The following is a 16417-nucleotide window of genomic DNA, read 5'->3' as shown; positions in this document are numbered from 1 at the left end:
AAACACCTTAATAACTTCTAATGCATAAGTCATAGTCCATGCTAACTAAAGAATGATAGAATGTTTGTTTTATTTATACGTCACATATGAAAATATTTTTGTCTTTTTTGAAAGACAAAACAAAAAATAGATCACCCCGAACTTGTAACAATACAAAGTTAAAACGAAAAGCAACAGAAAACAAATGTAATATTTAAGAATACTAATTTACAGTAAATTTATGTATTTATGCATTTAATCTACCTTTCTAACTTTCTATCAATCTTGGGAAAATACAGAAGTACATTAAACATATCTACACTATCTCTGCTCAGAATAAGAAAGGCAATCTATGTTATTGACTTTTTAAACTTAACTAGCTAAAACAATATCACCAGGTTCAAGTGAGTCTGTTTTCATAGAATAGCAAATATGAACAGGCCACTTTGGCCATTGAGTACATCTGTTTCTTTTTTTAAATATAATTTAATTAAGGAGTACATTAACAAGTAAAATTAATGCAACATAGTACAAAAATATAAAAATATGTGTACTGGTGGGAATATGGGAATATAAAAGAAAAAACTGGGAATATGGGAAATTAAAAGAAAAATAAATATGGGAAATTAAAAGAAAAAACTACAGAAGAAAAAAACAAAAAGGAAAAAAGCAAAGAATAGAAGAGTAAATTTCTCTAAACACTCCAAGTTTAGGGAACAAACAGGATGAACTTGAAATACTATTATAAGAGGGCAAGTATGATATAGTTGCCATTACAGAAACTTGGATAGAAGGATGCAAACTATTCAAAATATGACCAGAATTCAATATAAAACAAACACAAACAACAGAACATAACGAAACCAGTGTCTTAGACTTTAAAAGTCTAGGCAAACCTTACTCAACGAGTAGTCCTTAATGGGTCTAAGTCTACATGGAGGGAAGTAAGCAGTGGAGTGCCACAAGGTTCTGTCTTAGACCCAGTACTCTTCATTATTCTTCATTAACAACTTAGATGAGAGAATAGAAGGGGAACTTACCAAATTTGCAGATCATACTAAGCTGGCAGGAATAACTAACACCCAAGAAGATAGGCTCAAGATCCAGATGGATCTTGACAGACTAGAACACTGGGCCATATCTAACAAAATGAAATTCAATGTAGAGAAAAGTAAAGACCTACACTTAGGCAAGAAAATCCCAGAGTACAAATATAGACTGGGTGAAACCAGGCTCAATAGCAGTAACTGTGAGAGGGATCTTGGAGTCTTAGTGGACAACCAGCTAAATATGAGCCAGAAGTGTGCAGCAGCAGCCAAAAAAGCTAATGCAATCCTAAATTGTATTAACAGAAGGATACAATCAAGGTCAAGGGAAGTATTAATACCACACTGTAAAGCCTTAGTAAGACCACACCTAGAGTACTGCATCCAGTTTTGTTCACCACATTATGAAAAAGATGTTGAGACTCTAGAAAAAGTACAGAGAAGAGCAACCAGGATGATTAGGGGACTCGAGGCTAAAACATACAATGAACGTTTGCAGAACCTAGGCTTGGCTAGTCTAGTGAAGAGAAGGACCAGGGGAGACATGATAGCAGTCTTCCAATATTTGAGGGGCTGCCACAGGGAGGAAGGGGTCAAGCTATTTTCTAAAGTGCCTGTAGGCCAGACAAGGAATAATGGATGGAAACTGAACAAGGAGAGATTTAACCTGGGAATAAGATGAAACTTTCTGACAATGAGAACAATCAACTAATGGAACAGCTTGCCCTTGGAAGTTGTAGGAGCACCATCACTTGAGACTTTCAAGAAGAGATTGGACTGCCATTTGTCAAAAATGGTGTAGGGTCTCCCGCTTGAGCGGGGGGTTGGACTAGATGACCTAAAAGGTCCCTTCCAACTCTGATGATCTGAATCTGAATCTGAATCTGAAAAAGAGCTGATTTTAACAAACTCAGAGTGAGCTTGGGAAGGATTTCATGGATGAAAACTTAAAGGGGAAATCAATTCGAGAAGCTTGGGAAACTTTGAAATACACAGTTAAAAAAGCCCGGTCAAGTTCAATACCACTGAAAAAAAGAAAAAACAGCATCGTTACACAAAGAACTCACAGACCAATCAAGAGAAAAAAGGATTAGTCCAAAAAAATGGAAAGAGGAACACAGAACTAAGGCAGGATACCAACAAAGAGCCTGAACCTGCAAAGATGAAGTTAGGAAAGTTAAGGCTTTGAACAAAGTAAGACTTCCAACAAATGTCAAAAACAATAAAAGAAGTTTCTTTCAACCCATAAAAAACATGAAAAGGGTTAAAGAAATTATCTGTCCACTAACAGGAGAAGATGGCAAAGAAGTAACAGGCAATAGAAAGAGCGCAGAACTATTTAATTTTTACTTTGCATCTGTCTTCACACAAAAAGAAAACACAACTCAATTTACCAAAAACAGAACTGTATATGACAGATTAGGAATGCAAATTTAAATATGCAATAATAAGGTAAAAGAACACCTGTCAGTTCTAGATGGATTCAAATAGTCAAATTCATGTAGTAGTCTAGTCTAGTCTAGTCTAATGTGGCAAGTTGTCCCATCCCAGTTTTGGTTGGATGGAGTCGATGAGATCATGAAAAAGAGAGACATGAGTATTTTATTTGACATACTGTTTCATGTTCCTTTTCTGTGCCCTGCATAATGGTGATTATTCTCAAAAGGAGCAAAATGATGCAGTATAAAGTGAAGTCATTTCCAACTATTATTTAAACATGAGGTTGATTTGATGTTTTCAAATAGACTGGGCAAACATTTGATTGGATCAGTTTAAGACTCCTGCCTTGAGTAGGGTGGTTGGACTAGAACAGTCATCAGCTCTATGATTCTATGAAGAAGTATAGATACTGTAACTAAAAAAAGCTCATCAAAGAAATTAATTCAGTGCTGGGATGCTATTAGAAAAAGTTTTTCTTACATTTCACCATTAAGTCTCTCCAGATTATTTTATGTACAGAACAAATTTTTCATAGTTCTAAAAGTTATTAGTATTTTGAATTGCCCTGCACTCGTGCAGTTTTCTCGGCAGCCATATAGAAGTAGATTTAGCTACTTTATTCAGGGAAGGTTTTTTTTTTTTGAAACCTTCACATGCTGTAACTAAATCATCACTTACAGAGCTAGTACTAGAAAAAAATAACCTTACATCTGAATGAACAAAAATATGAAAATAACCAAATGACAGCAACGATTGCATTCCAACAACTGGATATTTAGATTTATGGATTTTAGAAACAAGCTTTCCTAATTTTAAAAATAATAATTTTTATTTAGATATACTGTTTATGATGTAACAATATCCGGGTCGCAACCTTTCAATGCAAAGGAAAATGAACGTAGCTGAACAAGCTGCTGAAGTATTCCCCTACGCTACGGCAAAAAAACCACAAAAAAACAACTAATGAATTCAGGGTGAACACTTACGTATTGTATTTGGATGAGCATTAAAAACCTATTTGTTTTTTGATGGGGGGGCTTCAAACAGAGGAGCAACAGATAAGTGGTCTAGAGCCTCCTTGATAACTGATGGAGAGGTGACCGTATCAAACCGATCAAACCCACGTTTAACCTTTAAAATTGCACCCCAATGAAGTCTCCTGCAGGGTACTGACTACAGAGGTAGCGAGGATAGAGCGGCGCCGACTCAATCATCCCGTTAACGGAAGTTCTTGCTAGCCTGACAGCGCGAATGCCCGCAAAGGATGGCCGGGCGGTTCCCAGGGGCAACCCAAGAACGCGTCGGGGCGGAGCTGCTGTCGGGAACAACATGGAGGAAGCGACGACCATAGAAGGCACCTTCTGCTTACAGCGTATCCTTGGTTTTTTTCCTTCGCCCGTCCTGGAGGGGTCGGGGATGGTGGGGTGTTTCAGGAGGCTTGGAGAAGAGTTGGGTTCCCAAATCGCGCTCTTTGCCTGTAAATCTAACAAGACTCGAGACGTGATTTCCAATTAGAAGGATAACGCCTTGGGCTCCGTGATTACGCTTTGTACGCCAGCTTCTTGGGAGCGTATGCTCGTCCCGCTGCAGACAGGGAGATTCTGAGTAGAAACCTACTTGGATTGGGCTGTTTGTATCTTGAAACAATGTACGTCTTCTCTAAAGTGGTAAAAGAAGGGTAATATCCAAATACCTTACATATTAAAGATGATTTTTACAAAAAGGAAAATATGATCTTGCCTACATTAAATGAACAGATTTTAAAAGTAAACAATATAAATACTTCAGTATATGAATCTGGCACATTTTTTAAAATTACTCTTTTTGAAATGAACATCCAAGGTAGTTTATATAGTTACAGAGCTATATAAATCTGACAAACTTTTTTTTTCAACTTTCAAACTTCAACCAAACCTGTAAAACTATATGCTTTCCCTGTAGATTGTAGACCCTGTTGAAAGTGAATAGACAGAATGCACTATTTAGGATTTTTTTTAAAAAAAAAATCTCCATTTTCCAGATTGCTTTTTTATACAAAAGCTGAGAGAGGGCAGTAGTTTCTATGACAACTGTTAAAAGCATTTTATAGAATTGTGCAGTGCACTATGATGCAGGTTTACTTTTTTCCTTCTGCTGCTTTGGTGAAGTAATGGAGGAATAAAAGGATTCCACTGAAGCTTCAGGCATTTCCTTTGGGAAAAGTTGCCATGTATGATGAATACATGCTTTAGTTTTTCTGCATTAGTTTGTTATTCAAATTGCAAAGTCTGTTTTTCAGAAAATAACCCAGAATATTCACCAGATCTTTTGATTCTTTAAGAGGTGGGTAGGCTACATTAATGAACTTTATATCAGTTCAGATGAGCCAATATTTATCCAGTTTACCAGCCTTCTGATTCTGACAGAGAGATAGTAATGTTTCATCATAATATCCTCTTTATATTACAGGATCAAACCATGCACACATCTTCTGCAGTATATGTTGTGCAAGTGGTATGTGAAAATACCTAGATGTTGTCACGGTTGTCCAGGAGCGCACTCATAATATTGAAATCCTCAAGGAATATTTTTCTTACCTCCAGCAGTTCAAACAGAGGCTGAATGGCAAATAGGTAGATGGTAAATCAACTGAATCCTCGAACAGCTTGGTGGTCTTCTAGTCCAACCCCTCCCCATGGCACGGGTATATCCTATATCCATGATGGCAAACCTATGGCACGGGTGCCAGAGCCCTCTCTGTGGGCACGTGAGCTGTCTCCCCAGCTCAGCTCCGCCACACATGTACTTGCACCTACCACTGGCCAGCTGGTCTTTGGATCTCTGCTGTGCATGCGGGGCGCATGCACTGGGGGATGTGCATGTATTGCATTTTGGGGATGCGCGCGCGTTTTGGATATTCGGTGCTGAAAAGGTTAGCCTGCGCTGTTGTATACCATTCTGGATGTTCTTTGGACTTGATGGGGAGGGGGGGGGGATACATGTGATCATAGAAAGAATAACAGAAAAACATAACAGATTATTGATTATGGGGGAGGGGATGCTGGAGGTCTTCTAATCCAATTCCCCACGCAAGCAGGAGATCCTAAACCATTTCCAGACAACTGGCTGTCCAATCTCTTCTTAAAAACCTCCAGTGATTGAGCACCCACAAAAATCTGAAAATGGAAGTACAAAAATGTATATAGAAAAAGAAAAAAGGGAAACAAAAATGGAAAATGAAGTGGCTGCAAAAAAAAAGCCCAGTATGACCTATATGAAAAAAAATGAAGATAGATTAATTTAAAAAGATAATCAGTTGAAAGAAGATATAAGGAAGATAATGCAAATGGGCATTTTTTTTGTAAAAACCTGAAAAAAACCACAGAAACATATGAGGTACAATAACAGAAATCATGGCAACAGATGCTTGATAGAGTGATTAAATGAAAAGTTAACAGATAACAGATTGAGTTGGAAGAGACCTTGTAGGTCATCTAGTCCAATCCCCACCTAAGCAGGAGACCCTACACTATTTTTGATAGATGGCACTCTAGTCTCTGCTAGAAAGCTTCCAGTGATGAAGCTCCCACAACTTCAGAAGGCAAGCTGTTCCATTGGTTGATTGCTCTCGCTGTCATAAAATTCCTCCTTATTTCTAGGTTGAATCTCTTCTTGATCACTTTCCATCCATTATTCCTTGTCTGGCCTTCAGGTGCTCTGGAAAATAGCTTGACCCCGTCCTCTCTGTGGCAGCCCCTCAAATATTGGAAGACTGCTATCATGTCTCCCCTGGTCCTTCTCTTCACTAGACTAGCCATGCCCAGTTCCTGTAACTGTTCATCATGTTTTAGCCTCCAGGCCCCTAATCATCTTGGTTGCTCTTCTCTGCACTTTTTCTAGTGTCTCAACATCTTTTTTATGGTATGGTGACCGAAACTGGATGCAGTATTCTAGGCGTGGTCTTACTAAGGCTTCACTTGATCTTGATTGTATCTCTCTGTTAATACAATTTAGGATTACATTGGCTTTTTTGGCTGCTGCCATACACAGTTGGTTCATATTTCATTCGTTGTCCACTAAGACTCCAAGATCCCTCTCACAGTTACTGCTGTTGAGCCTGGTTTCACCCATTCTATATGTGTACTTTTGGGTTTTTTTGCCTAAGTGCAAGACTTTACTTTTCTCTACATTGAATTTCCTTTTGTTCGATAGGGCCCAGAGATTAAGTCTGTCAAGATCCATCTGGATCTTGAGCCTATCATCTAGAGTGTTGGCTATTCCAGCTTAGTATCATCTGCAAATTTGGTAACTTCCCCTTCTGCTCCCTCATCGTAAATCGTTTATGAAGATACTGAAGAGTACTGGGCCTAAGTTGGAACCTTGTGATACCTCACTGTTTACTTCCCATCACGTAGACTAGTACCATGAAGGACTACTCATTGATTACAGTTTGTCAGCCAGTTACAAAACCATCTTGTGGTGATGCTATCTATCCCATTTTTTTCTAGCTTACTAAGAAGTAGGCTGTGGTCTACTTTGTTGAATGCCTTGCTGAAGTCTAAGTATATTATGTCCACAGTATTTCACTGGTCCACTAATTTGTAAAAAAAACCAAATGTACATGATTGCTGCAATAATAAGGATGAAAGAAAGTTATTGCTTTATGGATACAATGAGAAAAAGATACTTTCAAATTATGAAATCAAATATATAAATAAATAGGATTCAAAGAGGCTGAGAAAATAAGAGATTTGGTTTACAGTATGGGAAACTATTACTTTTTTTTTACAGTGTAAGCTCTATTGCAAAATATAAATATGTGCAATGATACCCTAATAACAATCAAATTGATTTTGGGGACCAAACTGAAATTTACTTCAAACATTAAAATCATAATGTCTCCTTGAAAATCAGCAAAAATCTTGATATGTATTGTAACTGTAGAGTTATTTGGAGTGAACGAAGCAAAAAATAAAAAGGCTTCAACATCCAAATTTACCCACTGATAGCAGTGCCTTCTACTGATTTTGAACAAATGCTTATCATATCTCTAAGAAAGAAAGCTAGCGAATATCAGTGAAATTTCTGAAATTCTGCAATGTATTACTTCAAAATCTTTCTGCCAGAATATTGTGATTTAAGTACCTATTTCTATTTCCTCTTTAATCCTTTCTATCATGGCATTTTCCTACTTGAAATGTTTGGATAAAAATGTAATTATTCCTTCATTCCCGTATATCCATAAATGAATACTAGTGTTTTATATATATTTACATTTGGGCTTGGTCTGCTTTAAAAGAAAATACTTTTAAGATATTATTTGAATTGAACCCTAATTAGCCTAATTCAGTTCTGTTCAGGTTTTGAGCAAACCATATCTTTAAAGTTATGTAGAATTTCATTGGTACTATTTGTGCAGTTACTATCCATGTCCGTGGCTTGTGCAAAATAACTAATTAATGTGGTCATAGTGGTTGCTTTTGTTAACTTTACACGGTCAGGTATCATTATTTTCTGATCTGAATACATTTTTTTCCATTTATTCTGTTCCCAGCACTCTGAAAACTATTTGGAAATAAAAAGAAATATATCAAGTGTCTACTATTCAGGGAGAGGCATAGTGGGAGTCATGAATATACTACTAAAACTCTTGTCATGATCTTTAACTGAGAGAAATGGTCTATCACACGGCAACAGTTTTTGAACCCATATACCTCAAATGGCCTAAGATACAGAATGTGCTCAAAATCTGAGACTCATGGCTTCCAAATGAAATTTGGAAAAATTGTGATGCTTCCGTCCTACTGGCAGCTGCTCTGTTGCTGGACTGCTCCTTCAGTCACATGATCTTCATTTTCAATGTTCTGTGAAAGTTTTCCAGCCGTCTCACACTCACCTGTTCTCTCTCCCCCACCCAACAGCAGATACCTGTCTGCTGGGAAGGGAAGGGAAGGGGAAAAAGGAAGGAAAAGAGGGAAGAATAGTGAGGAAAAAACCCTTGTATAACCTTCCCAGCACATGCCACTCCCCTGTGCACTCCAATGATGTGTGATGTTCCCCGCTCCATGCAGCACCTCTTGCATGCCCCTATGCACTCTTCCCAGTCTGTGCTGCTCCACGTACACTATCCCTGACTCACATAACACCTCTTGTATACCCTCATGATCTTCATCAACATGCACTCCTCCAGTGTTCCTTTCCTGACCCATGTAAAACCTCTTGGGAACCCACACATACTCTTCTCAACCTATGCTAACCCTTTCACGCTGTCTATGACCTGCACAGTACCTCTCATACTGTCAGCTCTGCCTGGCTGATCTTGGGGGCGGGGGGGCTCACAGGCATCCTGCCATCAAAAGAAGAAGTGGGGGGAGAATAAAAGGAGGAAAAAGGGGAGGAAGGATGAAAGGGCAATAAAGCTTTGTGATAAGAAATCGGGAGGGGAGAATGACAAGTGATAAGGACCAGAGCAGCCAGATCCTGTTTAAACCAGCATCCCATGGTCGGGCACTCTGAGAAATATGCGGATGACTTCCAAACATCTCAGTTTTCAAAACATCTTGGCGAGCTCCAGTTGGCTGGAAATGGACTGGTCATGGGGGGAGGGATGGGCTAGGGGCAAACCTACACCTTATTTTTGTATCCAGCAAGCATGGTAATTTCAGAGCTGGCTTTACTTTATTGCAATCAACACTCTTAGCAAAAGAACAGGATCACATTGCTGCTGCTCTGACATGTGACCAATGTGACCTTGTAAATTTTTCTTGATTCATGTCACCCTCAGCACTCTTCTTGACCCAAGCTGACTCATTCCACACAGCACCTCTTGTACATCTCAGGAAGCCTTCCTGACCTATGCCGCCCTGTCTCCACAACACTCCCTGACTTACTTGAAATCTGGCACACACCCACAAACTTTTTCCAACTCATATGGCACTGCTTGTGCATCCCCATGTTGTAACATCCAGCCCCCTGCATCCTTACCCTTTCCTCCACCCAGCAGCAACCACTTACCTGCCTGTTGTCTTTGGATTTGCAATTTCCTGCTGGCTTCCCCATTGCCTTTCTCTTTACAAGTTTCCCACAAACGAAGCTACAGGAATTCTAAGGAGAGAGGGAGGAGGATGAATTGAGAATGGGAGGAAGGGAAGGAAGGGAGAGAGGGAATGTGACTGGAAGGGAAGGGAAGGAAGGGAGAAGGAGGCAGGAAAGGAAGGAAGGGCGAGGGAGAAAGGGAAGGCAGGAAAGAAGGAAGGAATTATGAAGAAAATCTTAACAAATACTAAAATTAACAATGGAAATATTTCATTAATTTTAAAAGTATGTTTTTTTAAAATCATGAAAAATAATTGCAGGAGCATGTAGTTGTTGAATAATTACAGATAAACCATGAGAGCTTAAAGCATAGTGGAGATGAGAATAGAATCTAATTTAGCATTTCTGGAGAAGATTTTAAATTTAAATGTTTGAAAAAATGAAGTTAGAACTGATTAGATTATGTTCATAAATTAGGGTTAGGATTTATTTTATTTTATTTATTTATTAAATTTCTTTGCCACCCATCTCACCAGAATGAGTGGCTAAATTAATTTTAGTATTAGTAGTCAAATATTTATACAAAATGAATACATTGCCTTAAAATAGCATTCTGAACACATATCAGATATAATATTAAATCATGTTGTAACCAATACAATTTCATATTGTAGACTTAACTAAACATGCAGAGGTTACAATAACTGAAAGTTCTGAAGATGACTATCAATATGAAGAGGTAAGAACATAAAGTAGCACTTTATGCATATGAAGCTTCAATCCACTCTCTGATCTTGCTAAATTAATCCTATCTTGATAAATTAATAGTAAATAGATCTCCCTCTCCATATAAAATTAGTGTTATGAAGTTGACATGTATTTCCTGTTCTAATTGGAAATGGCTTTTTAAGACTTTTTTATCAATGTGAACATTTTAGTAATCTTCAACCTTATACAGAAGGATAAGAAAGGGAAAAACATATCAGCAGTTGTTATGTGTATCTAAAGATGACCGCTGAGCATTTAATGTTTACATATGGAAAGGTAGTATCAGTGGGGAAATGGAATTTAATTGCTATTAAAATGTCATTATTGTCAATACTTTTGTTAATGTATTTGTTAATAAAATATAATAGTAAATTATTGAGAAATTTTAATTTGTGGCAAAAGATTAATTTGCTTATATGTGAAGATAAGCTGATGAGGATTCAACGATGCTAAATGCAAGCTGGGAAACAAATAGGTGGCTTGTCAATTCACCACCTTGAATCCTATTACCAAGCCACATTATCAAAATGAATATTTTAGTATCACTATCTAAATTAGAATTATTCAACTCTGAAACTGGAGGAGTTTAATATGAATGGGCAAGGAAAATAGACCATTTCACTAATGGAAAAACTAATTTATTTATTTATTTATTTTTATTTGTTAATTGCTTACAAGATAATAGGTATAAGTAAAAACATAGTTATGAATACATGGATACATATAAGAAAAATAAAAAAAATATATAAAAGAAACAATAGGACAGGGATGGTAGGCACATTGGTGTGCTTATGCATGCCCCCTTCTGGAATAATTCTGGAATAAAATTAGGGAGAGCATGAACCCTGAGGTTTTCCTGTTAGAATAGTAATTAAGCATGAGAATTTTGATTAGACTCATCAGATTTCAGAGCCCAGGACCAATATAAATTGGACAGGATTATTTCTTTTTACAGAATTCTATTTTTTTTTCACAGCAATTTGGCCTTCATAATGGAAGTCAAGCACTCACTTTGGTTTTGGTGTCTACAAATTAAAGAGTTCCAAAATTGGAATAAATAAGAATTTTTCAGTGTTTGCTCAACGGAAAGCTATTATTAATATGCCAATAATAAAAATATTGATTGATTAAATTATATGACAAGAAAGATGTTCAAGGGTAAATCTAATTTTATCAAATTAATGGGAAAACACGGTAGGAAGAAATTTCTCAATCTGTTAAAAATCAGTAAAAAATTTACTCGATGAAGAAAATAATGATAAGTAAGCAGAAAAATACAATTCTTCATGGTATTTTATGTTTGAATCATATCTACTCAACTGCAAAATTCAAATGCTGAGTATGTCAAGCTTGCAGAGCTCAGATTCTTCATATATTACAGATTTGTAATATACATTATTACAAATATATATTATTTGTAATGTCCAAATTTTTGTTGCATATACAAACAATTGTTGCATAGCTATTATGAATGCAGTTTGTAATATAGCATGGAAAAATCCAATTTCAACCTGTATGATCATTAATTTTAATAGATTCTAAAAGAACTCAAACCTCAAAATAATGTTGATCATGATTTTTTAGAAAAATCAAGGTTGACAGATCAAAAGGGGAGATTTATTTGTTTTGAGCTTTGAATCAAAAAGGCTTCCATCAGAATCCTTAATTAGAATATTCTACATTAGCCATGTTTCATACAAAACTGGAAAAAAATTCAAGTGGTTCTTTCCCCCCCATATGGAATAGTGTTTTTTATGTTCAAATTCAAGGAGTTTTAGATGTATTGGGAACATTAGGAACTCAAAACATTGGGAATTCCTACTTTCTTATTTTTCATCCTTAGGCTACAAATGGTGGGAAGCTATTGCATAGTCATTATTGCTTACCATCCAAACAGCAGACAACTTGGTCAGGACTTTTTCTTTTTAAAACAGCATGCAACCTGAAATCTGTCAGAAACAACATATCCAAAAAGAAAAGCAACATAGGATTTAACAAGCAGCTTAAATCCTCAACATCAGTAAAAGCATTCACAAATGGCAGACTCCAAAACTCATTCAATAAATAAAAATATATACATTCCACATGTTTTAGGTAACAGGCAGGTGGTAGCAAAGATGGTTTAGTTTTTTAATATCAAAATTAAAAAAACACTGAAACAAACTTAATGATCTTATGGAAAAAGAAGAAATGTTTACAAGAGTAAAATTACGTTTGATATGTTTGGTGGCATCACTTTTTTTAACTTATTAAAATTCTAGGCTACCCATCTTCCTTTCAAGGTGATTCTCTTTTCCTTCTTTGCTGTTTACATTATTTTTAAAACTTAAAACAAACTTCTCTCTTATTGATGGTGCAGTTCCAGGATTGGCATAATTTTGGAAATTTATTTTAGAGGTCTGAAGTTTCACTGGATTTCTTTTCTGGCAGGTTTTGGCTATTCATTATTTTTTCAGTGACAAAAACAGGCTGCACAAGTTGCCAAATGCAAACATCTTCTCTTTTACATAAATAAACTCTAAATATAATCTTCCCTGTTTAGAAATTGCTTTCCTGGATTCCAGACAAAGAATCTTTCCTAGATCAGACATTTATATCTTATTTGAGCAACATATTAGAGCAGGGGCATCAAACTCATGTCGTCATGGCAGCATCACGTGATGTAGCATAACTTTTCCCCCCTTTGTTAAGCTGGCCGTGGATGTGGCCAGTGCGTGATGCCTTTGGCCCGCGGGCCATGAGATTGACAGCCCTGTGCTAGAGCCTGAAGCTGAATTCTAACATTCACAGAATGATACCTTCTCTATGTGAGCCCTGTTATAGCTCTGTCTAAAAGAGTTTGTGATGCTGAAATATTTTCCCTCTTCTCAGTGAGCCTATTAATTTTGGATCTATTTATAATTTGACTTAGATTCCCACAGATGAAGATTTTAGTCTTCCGGAAGGCGATGAAGATCTGGCAAAAGCTTTACACACAATGCATGAACAGACTATTGATGCCCAAATTATGGTAAATATCTTATATATCATGATATATGCTATGCTAATTTGCATGAGTTCAAAATAAATAAAGTAATAAAATAATATGAAATATTTTTTTATAATTGACTTGAGAAAATAATCAGTTTGTATGAGTTCAACTATTAGACTGGGTCAGATTGCCTAAGACATTGGCATATGGATATTTGATATTGCCCCCTTTTTTCTTCAGATGTCTGAATTGAAGTCTCATTCATCATCTTCAGGCTTCTGTCTCCGGCTCTGTGCTTCTCAGAGTGATGTGAGATTGCAGCTGCTTCTTCCTTTTAACTGCTAGTGGGGTGGGACTTGATTGGGTGGGGGCTTGGCTGTGTTCTGATTGGGTGGGGTGTGTTCTCATTGGTAGGGGTTTGGCTGTGTTCTGATTGGTTGGGGGGTATCTAGGCAACGTTTCGATGAAGTCTCATTCATCATCTTCAGGCTTCTGTCTCCGGCTCTGTGCTTCTCAGAGTGATGTGTTCCCCCCCAACCAATCAGAACACAGCCAAACCCCCTACCAATGAGAACACACCCCCACCCAATCAGAACACAGCCAAGCCCCCACCCAATCAAGTCCCACCCCCACTAGCAGTTAAAAGGAAGAAGCAGCTGCAATCTCACATCACTCTGAGAAGCACAGAGCCGGAGACAGAAGCCTGAAGATGATGAATGAGACTTCATCGAAACGTTGCCTAGATACTTCGAATCTTACGCGGGAGAAAACCCGAACAACCAAAGATCCATATATATATATATATATATATACACACATACACACACACACATACATACATACATACATACACACATACATATTACAATGAAGTATGGTATTAGATTTGTATTCATCAAACCAACACAGACACTTCCTCCATACTCTTAAATAAGATCTACTCTGTCCCTTACAAGGCAATCAAAAAAGTAGGACTACTACATTTGGTCTGTTAACATTGTGATGGTAGGGAAAAAAAGCTATCTAATCTAATTCTTTGCTGCCATCTAGCTGTTCCCAGACTTGTAGGACAGCGTCATATAGGAGAGGAGTCAAAGGAATAAAAGGTGATCCTATTAGAAGGTGAACAAGGATGGAGAACAATATTTAAAATATTCATATCATAGTATCCAACATCATTCCTGATGTTTGGCTACTCTTTGACAAAGTTAATTTCCAGACTATTGCACATAGTTGTTAATCACAGTTCATTGAGATAGATTCATGACTACTGTATCTTTATGAAAGATGGTATGGTAAGAAATAAACTATCATTAGCCTATATATCTTTCTGTAATGTACAAAAAAGTAGTCTCTGATTTAAAAAAATATTTTTCTAAAACAAGGAAATGTCTGATGAGGCAGATAGTGTTTCTAAAATGTCTCCTGAATTTTTCTTTCTAGGCTCAACGGCCAGGCCAGATCACTAAACAATCTTTGTCTGAAACACCTGAAATTGTAGATGACTTTCTTTGCAATTTTTTAATCAGAATGGGAATGAACAGGACATTAGACTGCTTTCAGACTGAATGGTAAAACTTTCTTAATTAAATAGGAGATCTTGTATTTCAAATTACTGTTCTGTTTTGAAACTTGGAATGTTACTTTTTGTTTTTGTTTCTATAATTTCATATTGGGGATATTTTTCTCCTTGTAAGTTTTAAGTAGCCCATTAATTAGAAATCAATATTTTAAAATGTCAAGTCAATAAAAATATTTTTAAAGGTCAAACCATCATCCCTCCTGCTTAAAATTTAGTTCCATTCTTCCATATCCTAAGATGGATGGTTAATCTGGACTGTAAAGTCTAAAACAGTCCTAAGATAACCCTGTTCATCCATAAGTTTATGCAATGCAAAATAAAAAACTGGAACTAATAAAAGTGCTGCTTAGACTGGAGATTTTCTAAATTGCAGCACCAGTCTAATCCGTTTTAGCAGGAAAAATGGCCAGCTGTAATTGAGGGGATGTGAGATGTATGTACACTGTGCCTGTACATTGTGCCTGCCAAAGGGGAAGAAGGGTGGGTAGATTTGGAAATTAGGAGTTTCAAAAGAGCTTGATGCTAGCAGAAAAAGGATAGCAAAAAGAGGATTGGGAAGATTAAGAACAAAATATGAGTGGCTATAATGTTTGAAGACTTCAGAGAACTCTGTGGGAGAAAATTGTGTTTTCCTGCTAGAAAACAGGAGACCATGAGTTCTAGTCCTGCTTTAGCCATGAAATCCAGCTTGGTGATGTTGGGCCAGTCACTGTCTCTTAGCCCACCCCACCCTACAGGTTTGTTGTTCTGGAGAAAATAGGAAGGCGGAGGAATATTGATAATGTTCAGCACCTGGAATTATTTGTAAAAATAAAGATGGGATACTAAGAAGCGATACAACTATCTTGACAATTTTCTGTGCAACGGGAAGCCATGGATCAATAAATATGTATTATTCCAAAATATGTATTGGTCTTTATTTCCAATACATTGGAAATAAGATTAAACTGTAATCTTCCAATAAGATTACAGTATGTCTATTTTCTTCTTTTATAATCTGATAGATTACTGCATTCTGTAGATATTTGACTGGTACGTCCTATCCATGTTCTTTCTCTTGACCTCTCAAAAAATAATGAGAAGTAACAGTTGTTTCATTGTACTTAGGGTATTAAGTTAAGGCATGGAGTTCTGTTTTGGGGGGTAATTTCACTTACCATGAGAAATGTAGTTCTGAACTATAGGAGCTCCTATTTAAAGTAACCACAATCAAGAAAAAGAGTTTGTGCTGTTCTATGGATTCCTGCTTATGGTATATGTACTCCTTATAACCAAGAGGAGTGAAAAAAAAACTAAAGTTCAATTGTTTAATTTTAGGTATGAATTGATGCAGAGAGGTGTGCTTGAACCTAAAGATGTTGGATTTGTTCCAGATGCCTATACTTGCAATCAGCATTTGGAGAGGGAAAATATAAGTTTGAAGAAAGAAATGGAGAACTATAAATTTGCAGCTAAGTATGTTCTTGTCATTATTGGGTTACATTTCCTTAGGAATTTGAATGAAAAAAAATACTGATATCAGATTGTAGAAGGTATCAGTTTTGAATGGCAGTATTGTTGTTTGCAAGTCTGGTAAAGAATGGGTTAAATAGCTATTAATCCATCAATACCCAAGTT

At 36.7% G+C, this 16417-nt stretch overlaps 1 protein-coding gene across 3 annotated transcripts in view; it reads left to right on the top strand.

Moving 5' to 3' along the window:
- Positions 1–3634: 3634 nt before the first annotated feature.
- Positions 3635–16417, top strand: part of SPAG16 (sperm associated antigen 16) — a 173518-nt gene continuing 160735 nt past the window's right edge. The window contains exons 1-5 of one of the 3 annotated variants that reach the window (XM_087919614.1): positions 3635–3837; positions 10172–10218; positions 13159–13257; positions 14662–14789; positions 16118–16255. In XM_087919614.1, coding sequence (XP_087775740.1) covers positions 3717–3837; positions 10172–10218; positions 13159–13257; positions 14662–14789; positions 16118–16255 — 533 coding nt within the window. In that variant the 5' untranslated portion in view covers positions 3635–3716. Of the gene's footprint in view, positions 4114–10153; positions 10219–13158; positions 13258–14661; positions 14790–16117; positions 16256–16417 lie in introns of all 3 variants that reach the window. The other 2 variants (XM_087919613.1, XM_087919615.1) reach the window with 2 other exon arrangements.

The sequence above is a fragment of the Pseudonaja textilis genome, chromosome 1 (genome assembly GCF_049901715.1).
Source record: "Pseudonaja textilis isolate UNSWEBS1 chromosome 1, rPseTex1.2, whole genome shotgun sequence".
Classification (NCBI taxonomy): Eukaryota; Metazoa; Chordata; class Lepidosauria; order Squamata; family Elapidae; genus Pseudonaja; species Pseudonaja textilis.
The sequence above is the reverse complement of the archived record's forward strand: the minus strand, read 5'-3'. Positions and strand labels throughout refer to the sequence as shown.